Below are 15,116 nucleotides of genomic sequence, written 5' to 3'. Positions count from 1 at the left end.
TCCATCCATCCATCCATCCATCCATCCATCCATCCATCCATCCATCCATCCATCCATCCATCCATCCATCCATCCATCCATCCATCCTTCCCACCTCCACCTCTCCTTCCCTAATTTCCCAATCTGATACCTCTACATATAAATCAATACATTTAGCTCTGGAAAACTATAGAATTTGGTTATGACAGCTGTAATCTTCCATCCATCAACAACTTCTCACTAAGAAATACAGTTTCTTGCTAAAATATAACATACTTTGGCTTGTGCAGTCACCAGGTCAAGATGTTGGGAATATATTATGAAAGTTTTAAAGCAAAAGCCCGGTATCATGAGCAGAACTCAGAATGAGGGCATGTTTTAATGTTTTCGGCTTATGTAGAAAGCAGCATTTTACAGCTCTACCCTGAGGCTTTTGTAGAATCAAAGTAAACATGTTCTCTAAATTCTGCTCATTCCAGCCAACAGAAAATGAAAAGTTTGTCACTGTTGTGCAAATTAGCACAGGTATTATCATCAGACATTATCAGTCATCTACTGAATACCCACAAACAGAAATCTGTCTGTTTTAAGGAGATTGTTCTAGTTTTCCCAAATATGAATGTAATATTTTATGAGAAGGTATTCTGCAACACATTTCCAGCATTTATCAGTTTTTTTTTTCCTTATTCATAAATGTCTCTCTGACCACCTCCAATTTTTTCTGTTTCTCCCTTCATCTTTACAGGGTTGGATGGAGAGCTGGTCGAATGTCAGCGGGAACTATCGTTATAACTGGAGGCATTCTTGCTGGGGTGATACTGCTGTGCATCGTAGCAGTTCTCTGTTACTGTAGACTGCAGGTATCAAGTAACGCACTAATTAATGTCTCACAATTTGAAAACAAAAAGAATATATAAGATAAAGTGATCTTTCCTAAGCAGTTTCCTTAGACGTAAAACTATGGGTAATTGTTTTGCTTCCCTGTACATTTTAAAGATCCATAAAAAATAGAAATGTGTGAATATCATTTAATATTCACAGACTTTGTCGGCTTATATGTTAATGCTGTGCAAAAATCCTTAGGGTTCAATCTAGTTTTTACATTGTATCACTGAAAATGTAAAGCAAAGATTCTGCTTTTGATTTATTAACATCTTATTTCCATAAGGAGAAAGACCCAAGAAGGACATGCTATGTTCAGACTTTGGTGTTTTGAAGAATCTATGATGCCTTGATGTTTAACAAGATTAAAGAAAAACTGTCTTATTATCACAGATCCTCTAGCAGGGGATAGTATGCTGTTCATTTTTTTTCTTCTGCAACTTGTGAAGGTGACGAGGGCTCAGTCAATATCAATTTTGACTTAAATGAATTCTTTATCATCAGTTATGTCTAAATATGTAACATTTTAACAGCCTGAATATGGCTAACATCTTTTTACTAAGCCTCTCTTTTGTCATAGATTCCTAACAGAGTTTTAGAGTTTTATCTGCTTTACTATCCTGCTGACAGTGCAAGTAAAAAGATTAATGATGGTCCTCGTCCGTCCGAGCGGCCAGTCTCTAAAGAAATGGGTCACTGCCTTACATAATACTTACTACTGTAGCAGCAATACTAAAGGGAGTTCCCAGAAAGAGGTTTCATTTTCATAAGAAATGAAAAAGGGGTTTTGGTCATATTCATTATGGGGATCCTTAGTGATAACTGTACCATTGGTGATTTTATTAATTACTTATGATGTTACTGCCTTAGTTAATTTCTATATTTTTTTTGTGAAAGAATGTGCTACTGTCTTGAGAAATTACTTTATTTATTTTTGCATCTAAACCAGGGATTATAATAGCTTAGCCCCCAAATACTGTGGATCATTACAGAAGATAATTATTTTTAGATATGTTAATGTGTTTGTTGCTGCTAATGCAAGATTAATTATTAAATAATACATTAATGTTAATTAACCTTAATAAATTTTAAGTATTTAGCTATTATGATGAATATAGTTAGAGATCCATCGATCTCATACCTGGATCAGATCTGTGCATTTCTAATTATAATAACTACTACGTCAAATTTGCTTTAGTACAGTTAATCCTCATTGTATAGCATGTTTTCTTGGTAAAGAATCTGAACTCCTCTCCCCTTTTCTGTCCCTGTGTATGCTGTTTATGTCCTGCAGTATTACTGCTGTAAGAAAAATGAGTCTGAGGCGGATGTGGGCTCAACGGCAGGAGCAGATCCTCTGTCTCACTTTCCCTGCAACGCGTGCAACGCCCTCGCAATGGACGGGACCGACATCACCCCGGTCTCCCTGGATCAGCTGGACTCAGGTTCACAGCACAACACCTGCCCCACATGTTCGCCATACCCCATCCGCTCTGGACTTGCAGACGATGTGCGTAACGGAGGGGAGCGGCTTGGCTTCCACACCTACTATGAAAACATGTCTGCCTCTCTTCCTCTACCTGTAAACCCACAGCGTTCCTCACCTTTGAGCTACTACAGCCCCACAGACGTTTTCCCTTCCCCGCCACGCCCCTATAGCACCGACGTCTGACTCTCTGATCACCAGTAACCATTTTCCACGCAAATACCCCAACATGGTTAACTTGTAAATGCCTCTTAGTACTGAAATCAGGTGATTTCTTGAAACATGGCACAATTATACCTAGATCATTGCACAATCTGACTTTAGTCACAGTCACCCACAAGCTCAGCCCACTGATAGTGCTCCTGTGTGGGCAACAAATTCATGCAGCAGCCTACAAACGCTGCAGCAAGATTATTTCCACTTCAGTAAATGGCACAAATTGTGTCGTCCAAGGCTAAATCCTGTCTTGCTAATGTGAAAACATTGGAGGTATAATCTCTGTACCATCGCAGATGTGGAAGCATTCACACCTCATGCCGATTGATCCCCAAATTAATATTTTGGAATAGTGAACCAGTAAATATTAAGCATTATTTTATGGAAGTAAATCTGTAGAATAGGGGAAAATTCCTTTTACCAACAAATGAATCATATTTTAGAAGCTGATTTCTTTCTTGTGTCATAATGGTCTAAATAACACTGATCTTCCACAGAAGGGTTTTCTTCTCTGACACCACCTCATGCTATCCCTTACAAAACCTCTGTCATCTACTTTAAAGTCTCCTCTTTTACGCAAACCTGTATCAATATGCTGCAGACCTAGAATTCAATCTATAGAGCTACAAACACATGGGCTTCCACTGCCAATAGGTATATGTGCACACCAATTATTGGTAGAGGTGCACAGAAATATCAGATTTATGAGATGTAGGATGAGGATTTTTTTTGTGTGAAATAAATTGCTTTTAGATCTAATGTTGATGTCATGCTTCTTATCCAAAACTAAAACCAAGGAAATTCCTTTCTTTCACTTCTAGCTCTAATGTCAAATCTCTGTGCTGTTTTTCTGTATCAGCATGAAATCTAATCCAAACCGAGAGTAAAAATCAGATTAGCAGTGAAGAGCAGTTGAGGCACATGATTGATCTGTCTTCATGTGTTGTTTTATCTCACAACAGGATTCTCCTCCACATCACCCCCTCAGTTTAGTTTCTATTTGCCGTTCCTCTTCCCCTTTCTGCATGTTAACTAAGACAAAAGGAAAATGTGTGAACCCCAGCCTCCCTCCCCCTCCATCTTACAGTACATGAGGGCTACCAGTTTTCTTTGTGCAGTCGTTTGCCAGTAATTGAAACTCCTTAAAGGAGTTGAAACAGGGAAGGTAAAGGGGAGTTTTTTATGCAGTTTTGTGCATCTTGCAGTTTCTACCGGTTAGTTTCAGTAAACAAGGAAAGTCTCAAGTGTTTTAATTGTGACCTTTGTTGTGATGAAGTGCAAGAAAACCAGGCTGTCAAAATGGGATGTTTGTTTCACTGTCTGCTGTTTAATTTGGTGCTTTTGGCCTTTTCTTGGGTAAATACAGACAAAGAAAGAGAAATTCCTGGGATTTTTTAAAATTGTGATAAAAGAGCGACAAATAAAAAAACATAAACTGAAATTATGTACCGTATTTTAGTGATGTTAAAGCCACGGATGCAGTATTATTATACAGTTTATGCCTGAATTTGTCTATTTTTGTGAAAAGTATCTAATTTCCTCTTCTTCCGTTTTACTTTCTCTTCTTACTTGTGAAATGTGTATTCAGAGGCAACATTTTACTGTCACAAATTATATTAAGGGGGGTTTTCAGAGATTTAGTTTCTAATCCCAGTAGAGTGCCTTGCAAAGTATTCATACCCCTTTACTTTTCAGCAGTCCCAAATATTAAATATTTATCAAATATTTGGGGGATTTATGTGATAGATCAATGGAAATTAGTGTATATTGTGAAATGATTGAAATAATTTTAGTATTTAAATTGATTTGTTTATATTAAAATTAACATCTGAAGTCTGACCTACCGTTTTTGTAACCCCAGGTTTAGATTTTTTTTTTTTTTTTGGATAGAAAAATAAAAAACAGTGAAGAGGAATTCTGCATTAAATTAATTCTCAATTAGATTCGGATCTGGACTTTGAAGCCTGACCTATCCAAACTGTTCCCTTTGATCTGGCTGTTAGTTAAGGACCTTTTTTTTCATCTTGCTGGAAGTGAAACATCTGCTCTTCTAAGGCTGTTCCAGTATCTAGCATCATTTATCCAAATAGGACATTCCCCACAGTCATGCTGCCATCGCCATGCTTGATTGCAGAATGTCTGTCCACTAGACTTTCTTCCACACTCTCAAGACTTCCTACATGACTGTAGCAAACTTAACACCTGAGCTGTGGATCCCAATAGATCCCCCAAAGAGAAAATTTTTTCAGTTATTTGCGTGTCCGATTTTTGCCCTTGTGCAGTCATGGCAGTTTTTTCATCATCTTTTCATTTCACCGCTCAGTGACACATTTAGCAGCCTTGGATGTTTTTATTTCCTTAACTTCATTATGTAGATTATTTTGCTAATGTTCTGCAACAAACCTCTGGGCCTTCACAGAGCAACTGGTTTAAATCTGAGATCATACAACTAAATCTGCTATTTGCCGTTTAGAAGAAAATTTGACTTCAGGGTTGCAGAGTAAAAAGGGAAGGAATTTAAATAAGCACCAATTATTTTAGATTTGTAGGACATATTATGTCATTTTCTTTCAATGCTTGCCATTATGCATTACTTTACATTGTTCTATCACAGAAAAGTTTAGCAAAATCCACTGAAGGGTATGAATACTTCTGTAAGGGGCTGCTCCAACTCTATATCACAACGTTCACACCGTGCTTTATCACATCCTGTGCTGATCCATGTTTTTAACAGATCTATGTCCCACGACAAAACCACCACATACAATCAATTACTGGTTTTTATTTTCTGTTTCAAATTAGCTTTCTGGTTTACATAATATACTCTGACCAAGCAAAATATTCCAATATCTGGTAGAATGAGCTTTGTACTTTTTGTTTGGTTTTATTTAATTTTCTGACCTTTCTTTCAAATGTATTGGTACATTTTTTTTATTTAGTACACCCTGTTAGAGTAATAAAACCCATCTTGTCTCTATTAATCTATTTCTCACCTTTTTTCTTCTTCTTTTTTTGAGAACAAAAATAAAAGTTTATGCCTCCCAGTGCTTTTTTTGTGCTTTTTTTCTTACTGTGACTCAGAGGGACGAAACACAATGTGTTAAATTCACAGGTTCTGTGTCAGAAAAGGGAAAACAGTGTTTTATCCACCATAGATTCCAGCAAAAAGCGTTGACCGCAAAGGGACAAACACGAAAAGGAAAAAAAAAGCGTACACTCGAAGACAGAAGTGAAACTGAATTATGAGAAAGAGAAGTGAGAGCTGGAGAAACATTCATGTGAGAGACATGAGAGACTTCACAGCGGAAGATGAAGTTACGATAAACTGCATCATCATGTTTAGGTGCAACATTGGAGCATGCAGGGAAAATGTTGGGCCTACTCAGAACAGCAGAGACGTCCTTGTTATTCTGCCGGCCTGCTCCGGTATGCTTTGCCTTACCAGCTGGACCTGTCTGCTTTCCTGTCAGGTTGCTTAGCCCATAACAATAATAGAGCCACCCCCCCACACACACACCCCTGGGAGAAATATCACAGATGCCACATCATTTACTTCTTACATGCACTGCAGGGTTGACTTGACAGGTCTAGCAGGTTCACACAGCATGGTGCTAGTGTGTGAAGAAAAAAGGAAAAAACTGAAAATGAAAGTGCACAATAAAAAAAGATGAACTATGTTTGCTCATTATACCTATTTAAGTACATTTTATTGGGTTAGCTGATTAAATGGACAATTGAGGCTCATAAACAGCTGGATTCGTGAGTCAAAGAAGAAAACAGGTGAGATAAGTGATGTAAACACAACTGTGGGCGTGTCCAAAGCAGTATTTCCTTTCACCCAGTCTTGGTCATATAAACACCTATGAACCTGTTGGTGCACACACACCTGTGAAAGACTCACTGCTGCGCTCACTTCACCTGTCTGGTGCTGTGACAACGTTGCTCACCTTCGAACTGTTAACAAAATCCCCTTCCTTCCAGGAAGCTTGGACTTCAACTTCAACGTTGCTGCTTAAGTTTCTCATTTACGGACTACTGTGTCTTTTTAAGCCTCTCTATTGAGATCAGGTGACATTTCTTGACTTTTTCTGGTTGGAATCAGAGGCTTTACGCGGAGGTACTCTGACTGGTGGGGAGCAGCTCTAGTGTCCGAAAATCTGGGCAAGATGATGCAGGAGGTGTCCATGGTGACGGCCTGTAATGACCATGCTATTGAGGAGATGAGTGAGGAGGAGATCCTCGCCTGTCTGGTTGCTGAAACGGAACCGACATTCAATGTAAGAGTCATTTACTGTTGAATGCTTTTGTCATCATGTATAAAGTCAACCTTTGTAACAAAACTGGTTTAAATTACTTAGAAAGTTAGTTTTGGGGAATATTTGCATTATGTGTGTTTCTTTCTAAGCTGGTTTTCTGTCAAAGAAGAATATTGCATTAATCAGGGTTTCCTTAAAGTGAAATTCCTGTCTCTGATACCAATCTGAGTGATTTAATAGCAGATATTTATTTGCACTTCTCATTTCAACATCAAATCAATGCCATGTACACGTGCTTTCAAAATAGTAAACAGCAATGCTTGAAAACGTCAGCGAACTCTGTTTTTTTTTGTTGAAAACTTCTAAAAGCATTTGAAAGCACTACAGATTAAATCTGGTATTAACTTGAGGGAACAGAACGATATTATTCTCCTCAAGGTATCAGTGCTGTATAAACTGAGCAATGTTAGAACATTTTCTGCAAACAGTTTAATGTATATTTAGCTGCAATAACTGCTGTTTCCTCATGTATGTTGCAAGAGTTGTTATCACTTACTTGTTGGTCTGCATCGAAGATGTTGCGTTCTATCTATTGCATTTTTCTTTTTATTTGGTTTGTTGCAGACAGCATAACCTTTAAAAATATTCTAGTGTACAAATTCTAGTGAAGTGAAAACATTCGAATATCATTATGCATGAGCTACAGTACCATGCTTTACATGCTTTCCAGGCTTAAATTTAGTGGTTTTAGGGGCTTATTGGATAAAGGTTTCACAGTGCTCAAAAGAAATAGATAAATTTTTTCATCAGTCCTGGAAAGGTTTCTCTTCAGGCCAGCTACAGTAGTTTGGCCTTTAGTAAAATGCTTGAATGTTAAGGTATTTACAGGTAAAGGTGGGACCAGTCTCATCACCCTGCAGACCCCCTGCTTATCGCTTTTCCTGCTTCAGTGTTGGATTCCTGATTATTATGTCTAAGCCAAACCCTTGGTTTATTTCTGGTATTAATTAAAATGGTGTTGGGTGTTTTTTTAGCATAAGATATTGTTATTCAGCTCCAACAGATCTAATTAGGGCCTGTTTTATTGTGAACGGGGGAAGATCACGTTAATGCCGTGTGCTTCCGTTTACATTGTCTCTCTGCATTCCTCACATGAGCTTCTGCTGACTGGCAATGACAAGGCATAAGTCCCAACACAACATCTAATACATCAGTGAGATTTCTCATTTGCAGCACCCTGAAAAGAGTTCTGATATTTCAGATATGAAAATCCATTTCATGCTTTGCCATAAACCCTCTCGTCCTCCATAATTCCCCTGATGCGTTGTAGATTACCATGTCCCCCATGTACTCGGCTTTATCTTATCTTTGAATTATCCTTGTTTGGATCTCATTCTGAGGCCTGTTCTTGATTTGTCAAGCTCATCTTATATCCCAGAAATCTGTTTCTGGGAGAGATGGATTTCTCCATTTCTTTTAAACTGGTTATTTTTTCCTTTTTCCATAATAACAAGCCATGTCTTTTTTTTTTCTAAGGTCCCCACAAAGAAAGTGAAACTTGGGCAAAGTCGACTTCAAATCATGGACGATGACCCTGTGGACAGATGCTTGGTCAGAACCGACTCATGTTTTTCCTTTTTCTAAATTGACCTGATTTTCATTCCTCAGCTACAGAAACTCAATGCTTTTTCTGCACTTTGCAGAAAGAAAACCGTCGTCTTCAGCAGGCCAGCCTTCGCCTGGAGCAGGAAAATGATAGTTTGGCCCACAGACTAATTACCAGCAAGGTTGCTTTGAGGTGTGCTCTAGACAAGGTACTCAATCTGTGAAGAGGGCAGTTCTTCCCTGACGAAGTTTTTTTTTTCATTTCAGGCTGTAATTTTCCTTGCATTATAGAATGTGGTGGATTCTCATCTAATGTTATGGTTTACATTCTAGTGACATGGATTTGTCCTGGCTGATTATATGGAACAACCACATTTAGTGTATTCTGTGTAGGTTTTATGCAATAGAATGATAATCGGTGTGGGGTCACATGGAATATTTTTCACACTTATTACATATAAAAAATCAAGAGCTGTGTGGAGCCTGTTTTTTGCTGCCATTTGTCCAGTCTTCTTAAAACCAATATTTTGTTGCCATGACAGCTCCAGTTTTTGAAGAATTGTCTTTACCAGCTTTGAACATCTACAAACAGCAATCTTTTCTCATTCTTCTTTGCAAAATAGCTCAGTAAAGTTTGATGGAGACGACCATCCAATCACAGACCCGATTCAGTGGCGCATCAGTCGTTTGTAAAGTGAGCTTCTTAAGAGTGACAGCGGTGACAGCCAACCTTACAAGAAAAGATGGTGGGCCAATCAGGAGCTTGTGGGCAGTCTAAACTCAGGAAAGCGGGCTTCAGCTTGAGCTGTGGTTTTGCGGTTGGTCCTAGTGCTCGACGATTTTTCGTTTACTGTAGCGTAACATTGTTTTTGGCGAGTACAACGTGCGGGGGACTAAAACGAATGTTTGAAAAAATGCAGGGGACATGCCCCCCCCCCAAAAAGTTACGTCCAAGTCAGGGTGTATGTTTAAGTTTTAAGATCACAAGGGTAAATGACCCCTCCAGCCTAGTTTCAGCTCTTTTGTAGCTTCTAAGAGGCTTTCATACCTGATTTTCCTGTATTTATCACTTTTAAACTTCTTATCAACTATCACAATCTTTCCTGTCCCTGCTGATTATTAGCACTCCATATTTTTTTTAACCATACACAACCTTTTTTTTTTTACATACTCAAAATGTTTAATTTTTTGCTCTTATTTGGCTCAGGCATTTATTAGAGAAGATAAATGCATGAGTAGACAAATAAAAACTAAAACATAACTGCTTTTATTGTTTGGCGAGGGATGGTGCTACTAACACCTGTTGGCTCTGAATGAGTCAATGTATTGTTGCTAAACCTAGACGCTATCTGTTCTGGAAGAATTTCAAATAATGATCAAATCTCCTTCATATTTTCTTTGGAAAACTGTGATTTTCTTTAAAAGTTCAAAAATTATGTCAGCGTAAAAAACTGGTTCTGGAGAAACAACATTTTAGCCAGGAACAACAAACAGAGAGGCAATTAAATGGTTTATTTAACTTTAAACTTCAGCAGATCAGTAGGAAAACTCCATTAGAAAGAACAGGAAACACTATGGGCCGAGGGATCAAGTTAGTTACAGTTATGCTACCCAGGGAATTAGAATAGCAGGGAGGCAAAATCATTACAGCCAGAGCTCCATAAAGGCCAGATTTGTACGTCATTTTAGTTTGTTCATCAGTCCTATAGCTGAGCTTTGCATCTCTGTAGGTAATTCGCTGTTGTTTATCTATTCCATGAAATCCAGTGGAACTCATTCTAGTTTGCAGCTGAACATAAAACATTGTGAAAAACTGGAAGAGTTCCTTTAAAAAGGCCTATATAAGCATAAGAAGAGATGAAGTTGAAGATGTGTGTTTCTACTTTTTTGTAGGCGGAGGACAGAGTGGATGAGCTAACGAAAGACCTTCTGCAGACTCAACATCGACTGCAGGCCACAGAGGACGAGATAAGAGGAAAAGAGGAAGAAGCTGCCATGGTAATGATATATTTTTTAACAAAGTGTCTAGAATTATTGCTGGTTGCAAGAAAAAATGGTTTAAAGACTCTTCTTTTTTTCCAGCTGAAGGAAGTATTTCGGAGAGAGCTGGAGAGGGCTGAGCTGGAGATTAAAAAGTCTTCTGGTATCATCTCAGACTACAAACAGGTACTGACAACTGACGACATTGTTGGTGCAATCAGAATGTAGTGCTCAAGACATGTGTAGGTGTGATATGTAGGAGTGATTGCAGGATTTTTTGCTTGATGAAGTTCAAACAAGATGCTCTGTCTCTCAGATTTGCTCTCAGCTAACGCTACGTCTGGAGAGACAGGAGGCCGCCCACAGAGAGGAGCTGGGTGCACTCAAGGTGAGTGCGACACTCTCGCTGCAGACGTCTGCTTTTTATTCATTGCTCTCATATATCTAGCTTATGGCAACACCCTCTTCCTTCTGCTTCTTACCTTCTCTTGTCTTCTTTTAGAGCAAAATAGAGGCTTGCTCCCAGTGTCGACCTGTTGCAGAATCAATCATGACAGGCCACAGGTCTGAAACAGCGCCATCTACAGAGGGCCAAGAGGTGACTGATCAAGGCAGGGAGGAGTCCAACCAACCCTCCCAACGAGATGGTTGGATTAGGGAGGACCAGGAGAAGGAGTCCCTAAAGGTCCAGATCAGGGAGCTGGAAAAGGAGCTGGCCCAGACTAAACTGCAAGTAGTGGAGGCCAACTGTAAGATTCAGGTAAAATGTGACAACTTGGTCATCTGTAAATATTTAGAATGACATGAACTGTTCCTGGTGATATATGGTTTTAACCCTCCGTGGCTTCATCAGAGGGTTTCTAATGTTTAAGGAGAGTGATCTAGAACACCCAGCTGAAAAAATAACAGATTATGGAATAAAAATTAAAAAAAACATATCAGGCAACCAGGTGTATTAGGAGAGGATTTACTCCACTATAGCCACCCAATGAGTTTAATGAAGTGGAGCAGAAAGAAGTGGAAACTTCTTTAACCTACCCTACTTCCTCTGTGTGAAAACTGATCGTAAGTCATCATGTTGGTGCATTCCCCTTAAGCCTTTACTTACTGATTTGTGAATATTCCTTTGTTTCCACACTTTGACTTCCCACAGTTTCAACTCATAAAAAGAAACAAATACTATCCAAGGTGTTGTAGCTCTGATCATTTTCAGGTCATTTTCTGATTCACTTATCTCTCATAATAGGAATAGTGCAGTGAGCTTTTTGAAAAGTCAAGAAATTATTAAAGTAGGGGCCACAGTTTGAATCTACCATGGTGAACTCATAAAGTTCCATGCTTTGAGGACAAAAAACACAAACAATCTCTTATATGTAATGTATAAATATGAGTAGGGGAGGCATTAGATGACACACACAAAGTCAATTAATAATATAATTTATACACGGGAGGGTAAACATTTTACTCAGGTAAAAGTAGCCCTGCTTTAACACTTTTTTACTCTGTAAAAGTAAAAGAAAAAATATTGAAGTAAGAGTAAAAATGTACTTAAGTACTGATGAATTGTTTTCTAGTAACATCTTAAATAATATGTACAATTATGTACAGATGTACAAATTTATGCACAGATTCTGATATTTCAAGTTATATCATAAATTAAAAAAACAAATAATTATCATAATCACGAAAGAAAAAAAATGATGCAGACTTTTCCACGTCAATTTTCCAGCATGAATGTATAAAAGAAATCCTTGCAGTAGGTAATATATGTAATTAAGGAAAGGATGAAGAACTTCTAGTTCCTCATTCTGATCCAAGTATAGCTAAAGTTACAGATAGTAGGTGGAGTAAAAAAAAAATTACTAAAGTAAGAATATTGATAGATTTACCAGTACAAGAATATTACTTAAGTAAAGGTAAAAAATCTCAGTAAATTACAACTATGCCTAAAATATTTTTTTTTTCGGAAAGTTACTCAGTAAATGTATAGAGTTAATACCAAACTCTGAATCTACATATACAGACTCTTTCATTCATTAGTCGTCGCATCATGTTGGTGAAAATGAATAGAGAGGAAGCTTAGAAAGTCTTACTTTCGGTCCGATTTTTTTTTTTTTTTACATGTAAATTTTGTCCATCATTAACAACAATAAATGTATCTGATCTACAGGAATAATTCCTGGTTCTTAAACATTTTTTTTTTTACCCAGTATATTTTTATTGTCATTATACTTCTTATTTTAAGAAGTATATTATATCTTTACAAAGTGTGTATTTTAGGGTTTTTCCACATTTTCTGTACTATTCTTATATATGTGTGTTATTCAACAGGAGCTGGAACATCAAAAGGGAGTACTGGCCAACGATCTCCAGGAAGCAAAAAATAATTGGATCAGTAAGGCTTTAACATCCCTGCGGACTTCGACAGGCGGACACCACGGCATTGGAATACACAGAGAAGGTCCTCCCAGCCTAAACTGGACCCTGCACAGTTCCTCACTCTCAGGATGGACTCCTAAGAAGCTCTCATGGCCTCATAAAGACAGTGCAAAACATGTCTAAGCAGCTCGACTTTGTGTGTGTTTTTTTGCTGGTGTCATTCACCTGGATGAACTTCAATGCTCTGCTATAACATGTTGCACTCTAGAGGAGAGTACCTAAAATCCCAGGTGGTTCCTGAGGGACTTTTCCTTCCTTTTTCCCTTAAAAGAAACCATAGTTTATTACTATATATTCATATATATCATTGTCTACCATACACAGCTTGCAAAAAACACAGCTGTAGCTTTCATTACGCAGCGTTCATGTGACGGGTATTTACTGGCAGTGACGTAAGGAAACATCTGATCTTAGAGGATTTCCTGTGAGTTGTAGAATGTGTTTAAAGGACCGAAAAGCCTCACCTCAGACAATAGAGCTGCCAAAGACGTAGCATTATCTTTGGGCATTTAAAAGAAAATAACGTACTGGGCTGAGGAGTATAGCAGAACATATAGGTAGCAGCAGATATTTGGACAAACGAAAGTAATAAATAATTTTTTGATTGATTAGGTAAAAACTACTGCTATGCTAATGGTTGGCATTGTGTTTATCACAAATATGGTGCTTTTTCTTGGTCCTGGAAGTCAAGCTTTGGATTTTCTAAATGCAATTTCAACTACAGGCGGTGAGTGCATACATGGTACTTGAATGTTATGTGTGATGATATTGTAGAAATTGTAGTAGAAAGGACTAAAACAGAAACTAAAGTTAATGGGTTTTTAGACATAAGGGAGCATGTGGTGAAGAAATGTATATATTGGAATATTTGCACAGTTTTTGGAGTTGACCAAGAAATTATGTGGGCCAGTATGTCTTATACGTGTGTCAAACCTTTGATGTATTTAACCCTCTATGTTTTTTTACATTTGTAAACCGCCATATGTGTAAAGCAATGGTATGTTGTTATGTTCTCATGGTACTTTAAGATAGGAGTCAAAACGTGCCAAGGGTATATTGCTTAACATCAAGATTTAAAAAGCATATATATATATATATATATATGTATGTATATAATTTTTTTAAAGATATCTCATTTGCAATTATAACATTTGGAACACATTAAGACGCAAAACATCTACAAAAAATTGGGCAAAATATAAACTTTAATAAAAACCAATGTATAAAATACGCCATGATTCTTTGTTTCATCTTTGGTAAAAACTCTGAAATTTAATCATTTATTAAGTCACTGTAGCTAAAATCAACTAAAGGTACTAAAAAAGTAAATTCCTACCCTTTCTGCTATCTTTTCTTCATTATTTCTTAGGTGAAAGTTGAACAGAGGTAGCATTGCTTTGAGCTAACTGTTTTACAGCTAAAAGGTTCATGTTGTAAGAACTAGTTTTATAGTATGAGTTAAAGTCATTAAAACACTCCGCTGACATTAGAGTTGGAATAAAAACTGAGAATTTTAATCTGTAAAGAATGATCAGATTGGTTGTTCTTTCTGGTTTTTAAACAGATTTTTGAAAGAAAGAAAAAAAAATAAAGATTATTTCCTGCTTTGTATGAAGCTGCAAGTGTTTATTTCTGATAAAAAGATAGATAAATTCAAGTTGAACAAACAATAGCAGGTGGCTGCTCAGTAAAATGACTGAAGCTTACTTTTCTGGTTCAGTTTCTCCCTCCTTTCCCGCTGTGCGCTGCCGGTGTTTCAGCTATCCATTTGAGATACTTTGCTCCTGGCCAGAACCTCTGCGCTCTCAACCCACACATTACCTTGCCACCTACAGGTAAACTGCAAGCATGGTTTGGTCATCACAGTAATTACAAATTAGAAAAATATATAAAAGCACTGTGAGGCATAAGTCATCAGGTATGTTGATGTTTCTGCCCAACAGTGAGAGACACATTAATGCTGATATCAAGGTGTGCCAAATGATTCCGCCTGGCTCTTCATCTCCTGTTCTGACAACAGCACCATCATCTTCACTCTCCGAGCAGGTGAGCATGGGGGTGGGGGTTGGAGACAAAACAGTTTGTTTTGTTTCATTTTTTAGGTTTAGTGAAACATAGAATGACTTACTCATTTGCAGACAGTGATTCATTCATGCTGCAGGAAGAAAGCAGTCAGTTTTCCCCAAAACTCCAGTTTAATCAAGCTTTCTTCACATATGTTATAGCTGATTTTTTTCACATTATCTATGTATCTATGTATCTATGTATCTATG

At 37.6% G+C, this 15,116-nt stretch overlaps 3 protein-coding genes across 4 annotated transcripts in view; all 3 read left to right on the top strand.

Moving 5' to 3' along the window:
- LOC107093031 (protein FAM163A-like) overlaps positions 1-5,573 on the top strand; it is a 26,310-nt gene extending 20,737 nt beyond the window's left edge. Inside the window, exons 3-4 of the mRNA XM_015387831.1 lie at positions 725-839; positions 2,156-5,573. Coding sequence (XP_015243317.1) covers positions 747-839; positions 2,156-2,533 — 471 coding nt within the window. The 5' untranslated portion in view covers positions 725-746 and the 3' untranslated portion in view covers positions 2,534-5,573. The remainder of the gene's footprint in view (positions 1-724; positions 840-2,155) is intronic.
- An 885-nt stretch (positions 5,574-6,458) lies between these two features.
- Positions 6,459-13,932, top strand: LOC107093025 (rab GTPase-activating protein 1-like). 2 transcript variants are annotated; one of them, XM_015387824.1, is made up of 8 exons: positions 6,459-6,840; positions 8,356-8,430; positions 8,523-8,633; positions 10,318-10,422; positions 10,507-10,590; positions 10,721-10,792; positions 10,907-11,164; positions 12,736-13,932. In XM_015387824.1, exons 1-8 carry the CDS (start codon positions 6,730-6,732, stop codon positions 12,964-12,966), a joined length of 1,047 nt encoding a protein of 348 aa, XP_015243310.1. In that variant the 5' UTR covers positions 6,459-6,729; the 3' UTR covers positions 12,967-13,932. The 2 variants fall into 2 exon arrangements, with proteins under 2 accessions (XP_015243310.1, XP_015243311.1); XM_015387825.1 differs by lacking the exons at positions 8,356-8,430; positions 8,523-8,633.
- Positions 13,471-15,116, top strand: part of ebi3 (Epstein-Barr virus induced 3) — a 6,003-nt gene continuing 4,357 nt past the window's right edge. Inside the window, exons 1-3 of the mRNA XM_015387826.1 lie at positions 13,471-13,570; positions 14,564-14,678; positions 14,787-14,889. Of these exons, the coding sequence (XP_015243312.1) occupies positions 13,471-13,570; positions 14,564-14,678; positions 14,787-14,889 (318 nt within the window). The remainder of the gene's footprint in view (positions 13,571-14,563; positions 14,679-14,786; positions 14,890-15,116) is intronic.

The sequence above is a fragment of the Cyprinodon variegatus genome, unplaced genomic scaffold (genome assembly GCF_000732505.1).
Source record: "Cyprinodon variegatus isolate N-32 unplaced genomic scaffold, C_variegatus-1.0 Scaffold404, whole genome shotgun sequence".
NCBI classification, from domain to species: Eukaryota; Metazoa; Chordata; class Actinopteri; order Cyprinodontiformes; family Cyprinodontidae; genus Cyprinodon; species Cyprinodon variegatus.
The sequence above is the reverse complement of the archived record's forward strand: the minus strand, read 5'-3'. Positions and strand labels throughout refer to the sequence as shown.

Coding starts and splice junctions, on each gene's coding strand:
- LOC107093025 (XM_015387824.1), top strand. CDS start 6,730: ATGATGCAGGAGGTGTCCATGGTGACGGCCTGTAATGACCATGCTATT. Junction 8,431..8,522: donor ACCCTGTGGACAGATGCTTG/GTCAGAACCGAC, acceptor TGCACTTTGCAG/AAAGAAAACCGTCGTCTTCA. Junction 8,634..10,317: donor TGAGGTGTGCTCTAGACAAG/GTACTCAATCTG, acceptor ACTTTTTTGTAG/GCGGAGGACAGAGTGGATGA.